The sequence below is a fragment of the Notechis scutatus genome, chromosome 1 (assembly GCF_049901735.1).
Source record: "Notechis scutatus isolate UNSWTSFEM ecotype Mainland chromosome 1, rNotScu1.2, whole genome shotgun sequence".
NCBI lineage: Eukaryota > Metazoa > Chordata > Lepidosauria > Squamata > Elapidae > Notechis > Notechis scutatus.
Window position 1 is genome coordinate 274,754,998 of NC_142009.1, and position 14,860 is coordinate 274,769,857.

General features: G+C 37.4%; 1 protein-coding gene across 9 annotated transcripts in view; it reads right to left on the reverse strand.

The window, feature by feature from the left end:
- NUMB (NUMB endocytic adaptor protein) overlaps window positions 1–14,860 on the reverse strand; it is a 78,131-nt gene that overhangs the window by 33,188 nt on the left and 30,083 nt on the right. For all 9 annotated transcript variants that reach the window (XM_087951643.1, XM_026671077.2, XM_026671079.2 and 6 more), the window contains exon 2: window positions 2,333–2,475. In XM_087951643.1, coding sequence (XP_087807769.1) covers window positions 2,333–2,458 — 126 coding nt within the window. In that variant the 5' untranslated portion in view covers window positions 2,459–2,475. The remainder of the gene's footprint in view (window positions 1–2,332; window positions 2,476–14,860) is intronic.

Below are 14,860 nucleotides of genomic sequence, written 5' to 3' on the forward strand. Positions count from 1 at the left end.
TTTGAAGGAGACAGTGATCTGTCTCCTACTCCACAGATCAACACTGGACACAGCAGTGCTGGACAATTTTCATCCTGTGTCCAATTTTCTCTTCTTGCAGAAGATTGTCGAGATGGAAGTAGGCTACAGCTTAAAGTTGATAATCTGGATTCACTGGTCAGGCTTCAGATTGGGACACAATATCGAAGTGGCATTGATTGCGGTTGTGGATGACTTCTTACAGGCCCAGGATGACAATGGTACACCTCCACCTTAGCCCTAATTGATCCATCAGCAGCTTTTAATACCATTAGTCATGGTATCTTTGGAACTGTTGAGGGAACCTGGAATGGAAGGCAGTTCATCCAAGGCCATTCCAGTCATTGTTGGTAAGGAAAGAAGACCTCTGCTTTATGGAATGCATTAGGGCTCAACTCTCTTCCCAAATGTACATAAAGCTGTTGGATATAATTCACTGGCACAGGGTAAAGTACCATCTGTATATTTATGATACTTGGCTGTACATCTCTGCTCCAGAATACCCAAGTGATGTCACTGAGGTGCTTTCCTAGTGCCTGAAGGCTACATTGGTCTAGATAAAATAAATTGGCTTCAGCTCATTCCTGACAAATCTGAGAGGCTGTGGATTTAGAGTCTCGCATACCTAGCAACTTCCATCTGGCTGGGCTGATATTTGTCAGTCAGAGCTGGTGCACAATTTGGAGGTTCTCTTGTACTCATGGGTCAGCTCTAAAAGCAGATAGCATCCATGGCCAGGAAAGCTTTTACACAAATACATTTTGTGCATGAGTTGAGCCCTTTCCTAGTTTGAGGTGCACTGTTCAAAGTTACTCATTCCTAAGTTACCTTCCAACTGGACTATTGTAATACATCACATAAGGGGCTGCCCTTGAAGATCATTTGGAATGTACAGCTAGTCCAGAATGCAGAAGTACAGTTAGCAGTGGACACATCTTGATATGCTCATGTAATACCACTGCTGTGTGAGAGCTGCACCAGCTTCCAAGTAACTGTCTAGGTACAATCCAAAATGTCAGGTGTCACCTTTAAAGTCCTACATAGCATGCAACACGTTACCTCCAGTATTCCTACTGAATATGGCAGACTGGGCACGCTCCAGGTCTGTCAGTAAAACAGGGTCACCTGGTGGGGTCTCGGAAGCATGTTTCCTTTATCATAGTAGCTTCTGCAGATGCTGTGTTCCCTGCTTGTTTTTCAACCCTTCCGATGACCAAAGGTTGGAATCGCCAATTTTGCACCTTGGCTACATTCACAAAACATACCAACTCTCAACCCTCTTGTCAGAGGATTCCAGTCACGGTGTTAATTTCTTTCCAAGGCAAAAGGCAACCACGTTGTACCTCTCCTTTTTCTCAGCTATGTATCACATGAGACACGGATTCCCTTCTTCCTGCCATGGCCAGAAATCAGAGTTCTAAAGGGGCTGCATTTCCTTCAAAATGTCCATCCAGCTTTCAACCTTTCCAGGTACCAAGTAATCCATGATCCACCTTATGTTTACTGGAAGAGGATCATGGCTTACAGTCTAAGAACTCCTGCTTTAAACTATAATTTATGTTTTTCTTAAACATGTTATGGGAATCAACCATCATGATTTCTAAATTGTGGTATACACCATGGAATTGTGCAAACCTAGGCAGCTGTGCTTTACATCCAATAAACTACATTATAGTTAATTAAATTGGGGCTTAATACAATGTATAAACCTCATCTATATATATGCACCTCCGAGATAGCAATCCAATACTCAGAGCCAGAAAACTCCTAGTGCCTGGCAAGTCCCCAGTCTTCCTATTCTTTATTTTAAAAAAGGAACATAAATGATTTTTGAAAAGCAATACAATCTCTAGACCTAAACATGAATCCAAAACATTCTTAGAAATGAAAGAAGGCAGAGATGTGTCTTTAAACACAGTCACACAAAAACACGCAATTCTCCTTCTAGTTCCCCCTATTCTCTCATCCACTCACCTAATTCTTATGTATTGTTCTTATATGTTCACATTTATTCTCGCACACATAAATACAGACACCATCACAAATTTGTTCCTCACTTGCCTCTTCTCTTAGGCCCTCAGCTTACTTTCTGCTGTTTTTCAGTTCATAAAAGAAAAAGAAAAAGCAACAGCTGGTCTAGGAAGCTGAGAGTGACAGCAGACATCAAACAAAATGGAAGAAGAAAACAAATAAGGGAAAGGGGTTTTGTGTTTGCCTATGCAAAAGGAATGTTTTTATATATTTCTATGCAGACATTTTCTCAAAAATCCAAATGTGTTTACTAGCCTAAAAAGAATGGAGAACCTTAATTTACCTTAACTGGGAAGCTGCATTTCCCAGTTCGAACCCCTTCTTCATCTGTCTGCCATTGGTGTGGTCTACTGGCTTCAGGAACGTAGACATCTTTCTTTCTCCTGAAGCTCTGTCGTAATTTATTCATTGCTCAATTTTTGGGCCCTACAAGAAAGAAGGGGGGAAAAACATTTAAGCTTATAGTATGGTTTACCATTACTTTTGAACAAAAAGTTTAAAAAATATCATAATTTACTAATAAAAATCTGATACAGACTAGTCCAATGAATAAACTTCCTTATATACTTATAATAATAAGCAAGAAAAGAGGGAAACCTGACAGGAATTTACTTATCCATCAGGGGAATCCATAACAATTTTTCCTTTTAAGTCAAGAATGCAGCTGGCTAATGTAATATACGATTATGAACTGCACTACTTGTAGCATGTTTTTCTTCCATTCTAAAAACAATCCCAGGTATACTTTCAGCAAATGTGAGCTTGCAAATATCTTTGAAAAAAAAGTCAAAGCCCTACAGCAGAGAGCAACCACAGTTGATGAAAAAGGCAAAGATTTGTCAGTTCAAGGAAAAAAGGCTCAACAAGAGAAATGGACAGTGAAAGCAATTCTCTAGAAGGAAGACACAGAGGAGCCAATGCAGAGGGTAAGAGTTATGGACTAGAAGCTAGAAACGTAGAATATATTCTGGGCAGCAAGAATTTAAGAAGCTTTCAGAATCCTACAGATGAAACTGGCTCTGTAAATAATAGTAAATAACTATAAACATATTATCACAGATATGTAAAATCTTGGAAGGAAGCTGATGGTATTATCATCTGTTACTATCCCAAAGGAAGGAAGGAAGGAAGGAAGGAAGGAAGGAAGGAAGGAAGGAAGGGAAGGGAATAATGATGCAAATTAATGACTAGCTATGCAAAATGTGGCAGCTGGAAAGATTTGGATCCTGGTACCATTGCCTGAGGAATAAAATGATAGGCTGCTCATATACGAAGGGCTGCAGCTCACAAAGAATAACAAAAATGTATTTTAGACAAAGCAAAATTAATTAGGAGGGTTTTTACTGAATCCTGTTGAGGTAGAACAAAAACTCTGAATTAAGGACCTTAGAGTTATGCACTGTAGAAAATGGAAATGTTGCTAAATGGAGCCTATTAAACCACTCAAGGACAATCAGAAAGAATGCTGGCTCATAAAAAACATAAACTTCACAGACAGTAATGCTCAAAATATGGGAAACATGAAAACAAGCTGAGCTTCATCTCTTAGTACAGAAGGGCAAATGTTTTAATGGTATAATGGAAATCTGGTGGGATGACTCCCATGAAAGGAATACAGTAATTAAAGGGTAACATCTGTCCAAAAGGACCAAAAGCAATAGAAAAGAATACAACATTGCACTATGTGTTAAAAGTACACATTCCTTCTCAGAAACCAAAATGAAGAATTGAATTGAAAGTAACAGCAATATTTTTACAATAACTACTGCAAAATTCTTTACTTTAGAATAAAAATTTAATGTACAACTATTAGATGAGGGCTTAATACTTGTAGTTTTGAAAAGTATCTTAGAATCTTAAACTACTGCAAATTGATATGACTCATCAGTGTGTTATAGCTGCAAAGGAGACAAGCATGTAATAAATTCGTATAACCTTTAAAAACATATGTGCCATACCACTTTATCTGCTTGCTGAAGAATTTTTATGATGGCAAAGAAGTTAGAATGGACTATAGAGCAACGGAGTGGTTCAAAACAGGGTAAGGAATGAACCAAGACTGTACATTGCTACAATTATTCAATTAAAAAAACTTGGTAAAATGTTATCCATTGAGTCATAGATTTGAAACCAACCAAGCAACTGAATAACAATGAAAGGAAAAGAAGAAAATGCTGCAAAATTTCAGGAATGTAAGTGAAAGATCAAATCCATTTTAGTAAAATAAATGGAGCTTCTATAGACATCAGTTTCACACATTCGTATTTTTACTGACAAGTCTTCTTATTTGCAAATGTGTAAAGCTGAGAGAACTCCTGAACAAAGATTTTAAAAATTACGTTTGTGAACTCATCCATGTACTGTAATTACATGCCTCTGGGCTTCCTGATTTATAGAATTAATAAACCGGCTTTAAGCAGGAGAGAGGAGGTGAGCCACTTGGGGCACCTTTTTGTGAACTTTTTACAATACTCATTTCAAGCCTCCTGACCCTGCTGCCTTTTCTTTGGAAGAAGAGGAAAAACTTAACCGGTTCAGAAATCAATACCAAATTGGCTAGAGAGCACACGCAGAGTAAACTGCACCCCAGTGGTTTCTTTGAAAATAAATAACAATAATAACAATAACAACAATAGATAAAGCTACACAGACATTGTACAGAAAGTATCAGGAAGTTAGAGTGAATGGTAAGACACACCATAGTAGATATTTTTGTAGTAATGCTTAATATATTCTTGATATTCCTAATGTACCACCAGTCCCCAAAATGTCAGGAGTCTAAATTTAGAAGAAGAAGAAGAATGTGTTGATTTCATCACGAGAACTCCATTTTTGCTTAGATTGTCATAAATTTAGAGATGTAGCTAAAATCCAGACAGAATGATTCAGCAGCTCGATACATGGAAGTTACTCACTGCCACATACCAAATAGCCTTTGTCAATTATAACCCATTTTGTGTGAAACTGCTTTCTATAGTTTCTAAACCATATGCCCTTTTATTTTGTTATCAAAATTTCTATATACTGCCTAATCTAAGAATTCTTAAGCACTAGATGATTTTGAAAAGCAATCAATAGTAGTTTAATAAACCATAATTAAATTATTCATTATGCTGAATTTAGTTTGTGTCATTATTTGAGACTATCTCTTGAGAAAATATTGGACAGAAATCTTACAGAAGTCTACACAGCTCTCCTTTTCTAAAATAAACATTTTGGCATAAATAATGAATTCATGATAACATGTGAACTTGACGAAAAAACAATTCTTATTCTATATGCTTCTGTTTATTAAGTTCTTCTCAGTAGGTATTGGAAGACAGCTCACTGATATTTAAACTTTGGATTTCTAGCACCATTGTACCAATGTGCTGTCAAAAATTAAATCTAAAGTAATTCCATATGATCATTCTCATTACACATGGGTATACAATACTGACTTCTGGTGGCATGCTGGGAATACATAAGTATCAGGAGGACCAGAATTATCACACCCCTGTACAGTTTAATTAATACATTTGGCAAAGTTATTATTCTCAAGCAACTGCCAACACCATTCATTTTAGCAACTTATTCAAACTAATGTTTTAACTACAAACATATATTAATATCAAATAGGACAGTGAGTTCAGTATGTCACCTCTTTAGAAGAACAGAAATATATGATTACAACTGAGAAAACCATAATTTATATTTTGGGGGAAAGGACCAATATGATTTGAAGAAATATCATTTTTTAGCAAATCAGTACGTTATTCTTCAGCAGCCAAATAATCTCAAGCATTCAAAAGTAAGCTATCATTCTGCAGTACAGTATACCGTTCTTATTAACATTATTTGCTAAAGGGGACGTTTCAACTCATTTCTAAACAGTTCTCATCTGGAAAATCTTACATGAACTGATAACAGGAAGTTTACAACACAGGAAGGATGCAATACTGGTAAATATTTATATCACAATCTTCACACTGGAATCTGCCTATACTCTAAAAAGTGATAATATAATCATAACATAAAGGGAAACACTCTGCAAATCTCATTACTTTTGCAGATGTTAACATGTCGCAAGCAAGTAATTTATCTTCTGCAATCAGGTATATTTTCAGGGTGCCACAGATTTATCACACCACATAGCAGCAATTCTAGGAACTGAAGGAATAGCTATAGAAATATGGGCAAGGCACACAAGATTCAATAAAGGTTCTAATCAAACTATGCCAGCAAATATAGACAATGACAATGGCAGAGGTCAGCCTACATATTCATAACCAAAGAAGAGAGACTTGTGTGTGCAAACTATCATACAATATCCTTAATTTCACAGGCTAGCAAAATAATGTTTAGGATTAAATTAAAAAATCTATATAAAAAAAGAAATGTCAGATGTTTAAGATATCTTTCTTAAGATCAAGAGATATTATTGCTGATGTGTGCTGGATAATTGAAAAGGCCAAGGAATCTTAAAAAAAACAACCCTAGTCATGTGCTTCATTGATTACAGAAAGGCCTTGGAGTGTGTTGACCATATCAAGCTATGAAATGTACAGGTAGTCCTCAACTTACGACCACAATTGAGCCCAAAATTTCAGTTGTTAAGTGGAATATTTATTAAGTGAGTTTTGCCTCATTTTAGACTTTTCTTGCCACAGTTGTTAAGTGAATCACTGCAGTTATTAAATTAGTAATATGATTGTTAAGTGAATTGGGCTTCTCCATTGACTCTGCTTGTCAGAATGTTGCAGACGGAGATGACATGACCCTGGGACACTGCAATTGTCATAAATATGAGTCAATTGCCAAGCATCTGAATTTTGATCAATAACGGTTGTAAGTGTGAAAAATTGTTAGAAATAACTCTTTTCAGTGTAATGAGGACTTCCTGTACTTAGAAAAATGGGAAGCCTGGAAAATCTCATGTGAAACCTATAAAAGGTTCAGGAAATCACAATCTGAATGTAATATGGCAAAACAGTTTAGCTCCAGGTTAGCAAAAGATTGCGTACTATATACCGGGGGTCCTCAACCCCTTGTCCGTGAACTGGTATCAGTCCACAGCATGCCAGAAACTGGGCCGCACAAACAAGCAAAGCAGACAGGGATGCAGGGATGCAGACAGCACACGAAACCACACCCCCTCCGGTCTGTGGAAAAATGTCTCTCCACAGAACCAGTTCTTGGTGCTCAAAAGGCTGGGGCCCCTGCTGTATGCAACGTATACGGTATACTTTATCCTATGTGCAGAATATATATTGAGAGAACATGGATTAAAAGAGGAGTGTGGTTTTAAAATTGGAGGAAGAAACATCAATAGCCTGCACTGTTCTAAGAGGGAAATATTTGATGTAAAGATAGTCCCAAGAAGCAATTTCAATGTTTATAATTATTTGATTCACCATTGCCAGATACAGTGGGAAAGTATTTAGAACTTAATAGTGATTATACTGAGAATCTGTAATAATTGTTTAATTTTTATATTTATAATGTTTAAGATGTATTTTACAGCTGAAACAGTAGTGCTGATATCAAAATAAATAATAGTTTAGAGCTCTGGGATATCTCAAGATCATGAGAATATATTTTCAGTTTTGTGACAATAGTAAATTATATTCGTTTACTAATGCTTTATTTGCCAGATGTGTTTTTTCATTTTTTCATTTTTGTATTGTTTTATTCTTCAAATGCTTTAAATGTATATTAAAAAAGAAAACAAATTATGCTGAAACTATAATCATAACTACGCACTGCAACAGAAACCACATACTATGGATTTCAGATAACTTTTCATCTTTTCATAACATATTGCTCTAAGCAATATGAAAATTATTGCTCATTAATATGAATATATTATGAAAAGCAGCAAGAACCATTTTTAAAAGTTATTTATATATTTATTTGCAGGTCTTCTAGATGACTCCAATCACAGTAGATTCTAACCAATTAGTAGATACATAACCAATATGATAATCAGATTAAAAATAAAGATATGATCCAAAATATCCAGGTACTTTCAGCCACATTTCACACACAATTTTCTTCTGCACAAAAGAACAAGACAAAATATAAAGACCCAAAGGTACACCAAAAGAGCCAGGTCTCTTGAATAGCTTTTTGAAAGCTGATGTAAAAACAAATATGGTCTTTGGGGAAATGTTGCTCCAGAGAGGGGAAACAACAGAGAATGCTCTACTTGCTGTACACTGCAGATATTGCTCCCTTATAGAAGGAATCTAACTAAAGAGAGTCATCTCTTCCTGACAGGAAAAATCCAAAACCCAGCCTTTAAAAGTAATAACCACCACTTTGTATTACATCTAGAAGCAACATGATCACCAGTCCACCTCCGAGAGTAGTGGTATTTACATGGACAAATCAATAACATCCATTATATTTGAGTGGCCTTCAAGGGCAAACCCATGTAGACAATATTACAGCAATCCAGGCAACAGATGAGCTCTCAGATAGGAGGAGCCCCAGGTTACAAATTGATTCTACTCAAGGAAACATGACAGCACCCAAAATTAAATACGACACTATAACCTTCACCCCTTGCAGTCCTGTAAGATACTAAGGATGATAGTATCATATTCTGCTGACAAATGAAACAGGAGGATTAAACCTCTTCCTACCGTGGTCCTGTCAGAAGTCATCCACAGGAGTAGATCCAATCCTTTTTAACTTAATAACTTTCAGGATATTAGGAAGAGAAATGGGTAACTAAAGCTGGCAAAGGTTACATTCTCCTTCATAATTTCAGAAACGAGTATTGAATCTTCTGATTAATTTTAATATGAGGACATTTTAAACAATTAGAAAATTTAAAGAGTAATTTCAGAATAATAGGTTTGACACAAAGTCCAGTTTTTGTATTTTTAAATTCTATATTTAACTCTATCAATGATTTTAACTCTACAGAGTGGTTTTTTCAAAAAAAAATTCCCCACTTTGCCAAAATATACTGCATAAAATTCAAAAGGCAACAGTTTTATCAGTTTAAGTTTATAATTCTAATTTAAGTAGATTTCTAAAGGAAGAGTACAAATGTGCCAAAATTTAAAAACTGTTTGAGTCACATCCTGATATTTAATACTTAGAAAAGCTAAAGCGACAATGTACCTATTCTGAATTATTTCTGAATTATTTCCTAATAAAGGACGTAATTCAAACAGGTTGTACAGAGGTTGTAGGTATTTTCAAGAAATATTTTTCTGTTCTATAAACAAAATCATTTTCTGTCTGCTACACTTAATTCTTCCTGTAAAAATTTCATCTATCAAGATAGCTAAATGGAAAAAGTAGAAATAATTATTCTCCAACACTTCTTATGGAATTAATGATACCTCTGTTTCATACATTTCACTGTAATCATTTATACTTGAAACTTTTGATATTTCAACCCTATGAATCTATGATTCTAAGTCTGAACTTAATATGTTTCAGTTCAATACCTACTGAGGATGAGACATCTAGCTTCCCAAAAGATTTGTAGTGGCATGAAGGAATAATTATATTCCAAGACGCACACACTGCATCTTTATGAGGTCCCAAAATTCTGGACCTTTTCCATCCAAAAATGTCTGCAAATAACTGGACCTGAAGTCTGAATGCCTGGATATGACACTGCTAATACTACAACTGGCAGCTTCCAGAATGTTACATAAAAGAGCGAATGTCTTCTCATTTCAAGATTGAACAAAACAACCCAATTTCCAATAATTCAAAAAGAAAAGGGACAAAATATAGAATTTAAATTCTGGAACAGTATGGATTTCTGCAGTTAGTAGATTTTCTCTTAGTATATATGGGTGGATATAAAAGAGATGGAGCACACTTCATTCTCTTCTGCAATAAAAAAAAATAACCTACTTACATCATGCCTGTGGTTTCTGCATTAAGCAAGTTCCTGAATACCAGGTTTAGTATTTGGGGACTCAAAGTTGATTGCTAAACCTGAATAGAAGTCTGACACAGATGAGGGAAATAAGGAATGTAGCTACAAAAAAAGAGGATAGGCCTGCCCTTAAATTAAAATTTTATGAAAAGAAGATCTCTGCAGAAGAGGAGAACAAGGCCAGAACTGGAATGTCAACAGAAGGCACTGCCAGGGCATTGTCCAGGGCTGCGCTGACATTGTAGAAACGCTTATCCAGAGAAGATGGGCGAAGACCTGCAGAAGGGGAAGCGCACTGTTCCTTGACCATGTCCAGGAGCAAAGTGGGAGAAGGCAAAACCCCTGCATGCACTACAGGCTTGGAGAAGAGTGAGTCTCCCTGGCTAGAGGGATTTCCTTGTGGCTCGGGAGCCACTTCCTCTGGCGACAGCTTGGCAGTGACCAAGGCCTTGCTGAGTAATGGCCTGAAGAGAGAAGGATTGAAGACCAATGCAGAGGATGTCTGCTCTGGGCGAGAGTCCTCTTCCTCTGAAAGATTTTGGTCAAAGGTCTCGCCCTAAATCAGGGTGATGAGGCAGGGAACTTATAGATTGAGAAGGGAGAAGGGCCTGAGCCCTTTCCAGAGGTCGAAGAATTTGCTTGAAGCCTTCAGCCAATTCCTGCCTAATGGCCAATGAGGAGGAAGTGCGCTTAATGTATATTCTAAGAGCCCTTCCTACGTCTAGCATGTGCCACTGCTGTTCTAAGTCATGGTGCGGGAGGGGGCAGAAGCCAGGCAACATAATGTCCTGGGACCTGTAGAACAGGTGTTAACCTTTGGAAGAAATGAGGGGTCCAGACTGAGGACAACCATATCATCGTGAAAGGAACAAAGGTCCTGTCTGATGGAAAGAGCAGCAAGCTCGGATACCCGCCTGGCTGAAGTGATGAAAATGGAGAACACTACCTTCAGAGTCAGGAAACGGAGAGACAATGTTCTAAGGGGTTGAAAGGGGGGCTTCATAAGGGCATTAAGGACCTCATGAAGATCCCAGGAAGGATACCTGTGAACCACCGGGGGTGTAGGTTGGAAGTCCCCTTTCAAAAAAACTTCCTGACTGAAGGGTGATGGGATAAGGAAGCGAACCCCATGAAAGAACCGAGGAGAGGGCCTCAACCTGCCTGCGTAAGGTGTTGGGGGCCAAACCTTTTTACAGATCATGCTGTACTGCAAAAGCCTCAGGAAACCAGGATGGAGGATGGAAAGGTTCATAGATAACTTCTCCTCCCCTGGGAGGGCTTGGCTGGGGCCCAAGGGTATCACCTGAAACATGCTGTAGTTGCACTCCCTTCTGTTGAATAGTTCTGTTGAACTGCCTCTCTAGGGCTGCATGTCTGCGCTTTTCTGCCCTCAACTCAGCCTGAGTTGCCTTCTTAGGGGCTAGAGCCTTAGCTCTGATTTTAGCAGCCACCTCCCTCTGGACCGATTGGGTACATTGCCTACGTCTTTTTCTCTTATTGGGCTTAAGAGACTGCTCCACTGGGGGGGGGAAGCTCTGCCTGAGCCTTATCTTTCTCCATTGTAGAATAAAAGGCTCTTGCGATGGAAAGAAACTGTAATTTTTTTGTATTTAGCCCCTTAGGGTATAAATTGGCCCCCGGGCTTACAAAATGGCCGCTCACCTCGTGGTGGAAGGCTTCAATCCAAGATGGCCACTGACTATGGGAAACAGGCTCCGAGATCAAAGAATCGCTCCTTAGGCTATAAAGAGCCCCGAGCGAAGTCAGCAAAGGAAAGGGCAGCCTCTGGCCACACAATCAGCTGGCTGAAGATGTTATCGGTTTGCCGATCGCTTTTTACGACCGCTCAAACCGCAGGTGTGGGGGAGGTCTTCAGACGCTGCCCAACTTGCCTGAACAGCGCTCTGGCAACGCTGCTCCCAACGTTGCAGGAAAGAGAGCCTTGCTCTCCTGGAAGAGCAGCTGCCCTGGGAGCTGCTTGAAGCGAGGAAAAAAGGTACTGAAGATCGCTGGTGAGTGCTAACTAACAGAACGCTTTCAGAGACACAGCTACTGGCTGAAAGGAGCTGAGTCAAAAGCTGGGGTATCTTCCGAGGGCTGGCTTTTATATCTTAGTACAGACTCAGCTAAATGACGTCATAGGAAGGAGTCAACCCATCCTGGCCTCTCGATGCAGCATGGAGGAGAATACAATGAGAATTTACCTATTTGATAGTAGGAATCAGAGGTTTGTTTCAACTACTCCGCTCACTGCCAAATAGATTTGTTGTTTTGACTGATTTAAGTGATCTTTGACCTCATATTTAAGTCAGCCAGACTGAACTGTGAGAGATTCAATGCAATACGCTTATCAGTATGTTATTCCTGAAATGTGACTTTATTCTTCAGTCTCCTTACATTCAAAGACTTCAGCTTGTTCACAATACATCATATATTGATTTGAACTGATCTGGCAAATTTCTATCTGAAGATTATGAGAAGAGGCTGCTAATTTCAGACCTCTCTGCAGCTGTCTTAGATATTATGAATAATCAAATATTGTTGAATAATATACAAGACTATAACTAGTTCTCACTGGTTCCTTAGCCTTAATGACTGAACGTTTCTGAAATGGAAATGGTCCATTTCCATTTCAGAAAGACACCAACCACCTTGGAGCAAATTATCAAGCTGCTCCATAAAAATAGTGGGGGAACATTTCATTAAATATATACAGGCTCTACTTGTGCATAGTTTTGTTGTGGAGTGCCAGTGCCTCAGAGATAATTCTATTTTTGCACACAAAAAATAGATTTAGCAACTGTGATTTCAGCTCATAGGCTGTAACTTGATAGTTGTGACCAACTAAAATTAAATCTAGATTTAATACATACATTTCAGCAAAAATTTTGAATGTTTCTTTGCTATCATAAGATGTCTGTATAAGAGCAGCAAGATCACATAAAGTGTTATACTGATTGTACTTATTGTTCTTTGTATTTTATGCCATCCCAAATATTGGCTTTAGCTTTAACTTTTGAAACCAATTTCACATCTGAAGACATTATTTTGTTTATCACCTGAAATGACACCCTGTCCTACTTCCCAAGGAAAATTAGGATGGGAAAATATTTCTTCCCCTCCAGTACTATAACTACATATTTAGATAACCTATGATGACCCTCCCATTTTAAAGATAAATTGTTGGGGGAAAACTATTCTTTCTTTTAACTAAATACAATACATTCTTCTACTCCTTGAAATCTTGCACTTCAGAAACTAAAAGGTTCATTAAACTGCAATATATGAGGTTCAAAGAGGCATTTAATACATTTTCTGGAGAAAGATTTTATTACCAGCCATAAACTGCCCACAAACTATTAAAGCATATCCGTTCTAACATACTTAAATTATGTGATGGAAGGTTCTTAAACTTTTGCTTCAGAGATAAAAAGAAACATTTGGGAGAAGATTTATTCTGAATAGAATCATCAAAAGTCATTTGAATATTTAGGTAAACAACTTAAATGAATACCTAATCTAAACACTATTCAAAACAAAAATGTTTCATTCTTGGAGGAGTAACAGACCTAAAAAAGTAGAAGGTTAAAGAAAAACATGAAAAGGAATTAATTCTGATTACAATAAGCTGCTTTACTGTGACTATGAAGTTAATTTATCCTTGATTTCCTTTGATGGGATTATTGACATTAACCTCAACCCAAAGCAATTTTAAGGATGTGACAAGTGTTCATTCAAACAGAGCTTGAACTAGGAATCTAAGAAGGCTCAATTTAGTTAGTCTTAATGTGAACTAAACACACAATTCTAGAATTCTTTGGATTAGAATCCAAAGTAGAGGCAAATCCAGACTTTCACTTATTCATTCTCTATTTCCAATCCCCACACCTGCCTTTTCCCTTCTGCTTTTATAGCAAAAGTGCACAATCCTCCCCTTCCTTTATTTCCCCTCTCAGAAGGCTGGCATGTTTCTCAAAAACATTTCATTTTTAGCATTTCTTGCTTTTGCAAAAGTTTATACCATGGGACAGTGACTGAATTAAACAACTATTTGAAATAATTGGTACGATTGTACCATTTTATTCTGTTACTCTGGTGATAGTTGTGGAGAAAGCTATTCCATCCCTTGTTATTATGAATCTACTACAGAAAACAATATTTGCTCACTGGTCAGATTTTTAAAAAATGTTTGCACATCTTTGCCAGTAATTACCAGAGCCACACATGGGTTCTGATGATAAAAAAGAGGCCTGTGTGGATAAATAATACCAATGTTTGATGCGTGTTTCATTTATTTCATAATCAAGTTATTCAATATGTGATATGCCCAGAAAAGTACTCAGAGTTGCTGGAGGTCAGGTAGCATACACATTTAATAAAGTATTATTAAATCATGTTATTAAATGATTATTAATATATCAATGTGAAAAGGAAATTGCATATTCATTTCAGTAACCGGTTTGCATTATTATTTCCTGTGTTTCTATACCAGCACAGCTCCATAGCTCTAGGCAGCGTACAAATCAAATAACAAAAACATAAGATTGTTTTCATAATTCTTTAAAAAAATAAAATGTAACTAGCCCACAGCTGATTGGACAAGAAGCACAAAACACATGCAAATCTCTAAAGGTCTAATGGAAAGTTTATGTTCTAAACATTTTCTGAAAGGTGCCTTAAATGAGGATTAGCCAAATTCCAGGGAGAAGTACATTACACAATATTAGGACAGCATTATAGAATTCTTGCTTCTAAGTCTATGTAGTCTCCATCTATCAAAGTGAGAGAATCTAGAACATTCCAATCAAGGAGAAGGGACAGATCAGCCATAGGAAACGTTAAGACCTTTTCCCTGTACAGCTTTATATGTTAAAATGGCACCTGGAACTACACTCAGAAATTTATGTAAAGCCAATGCACTAC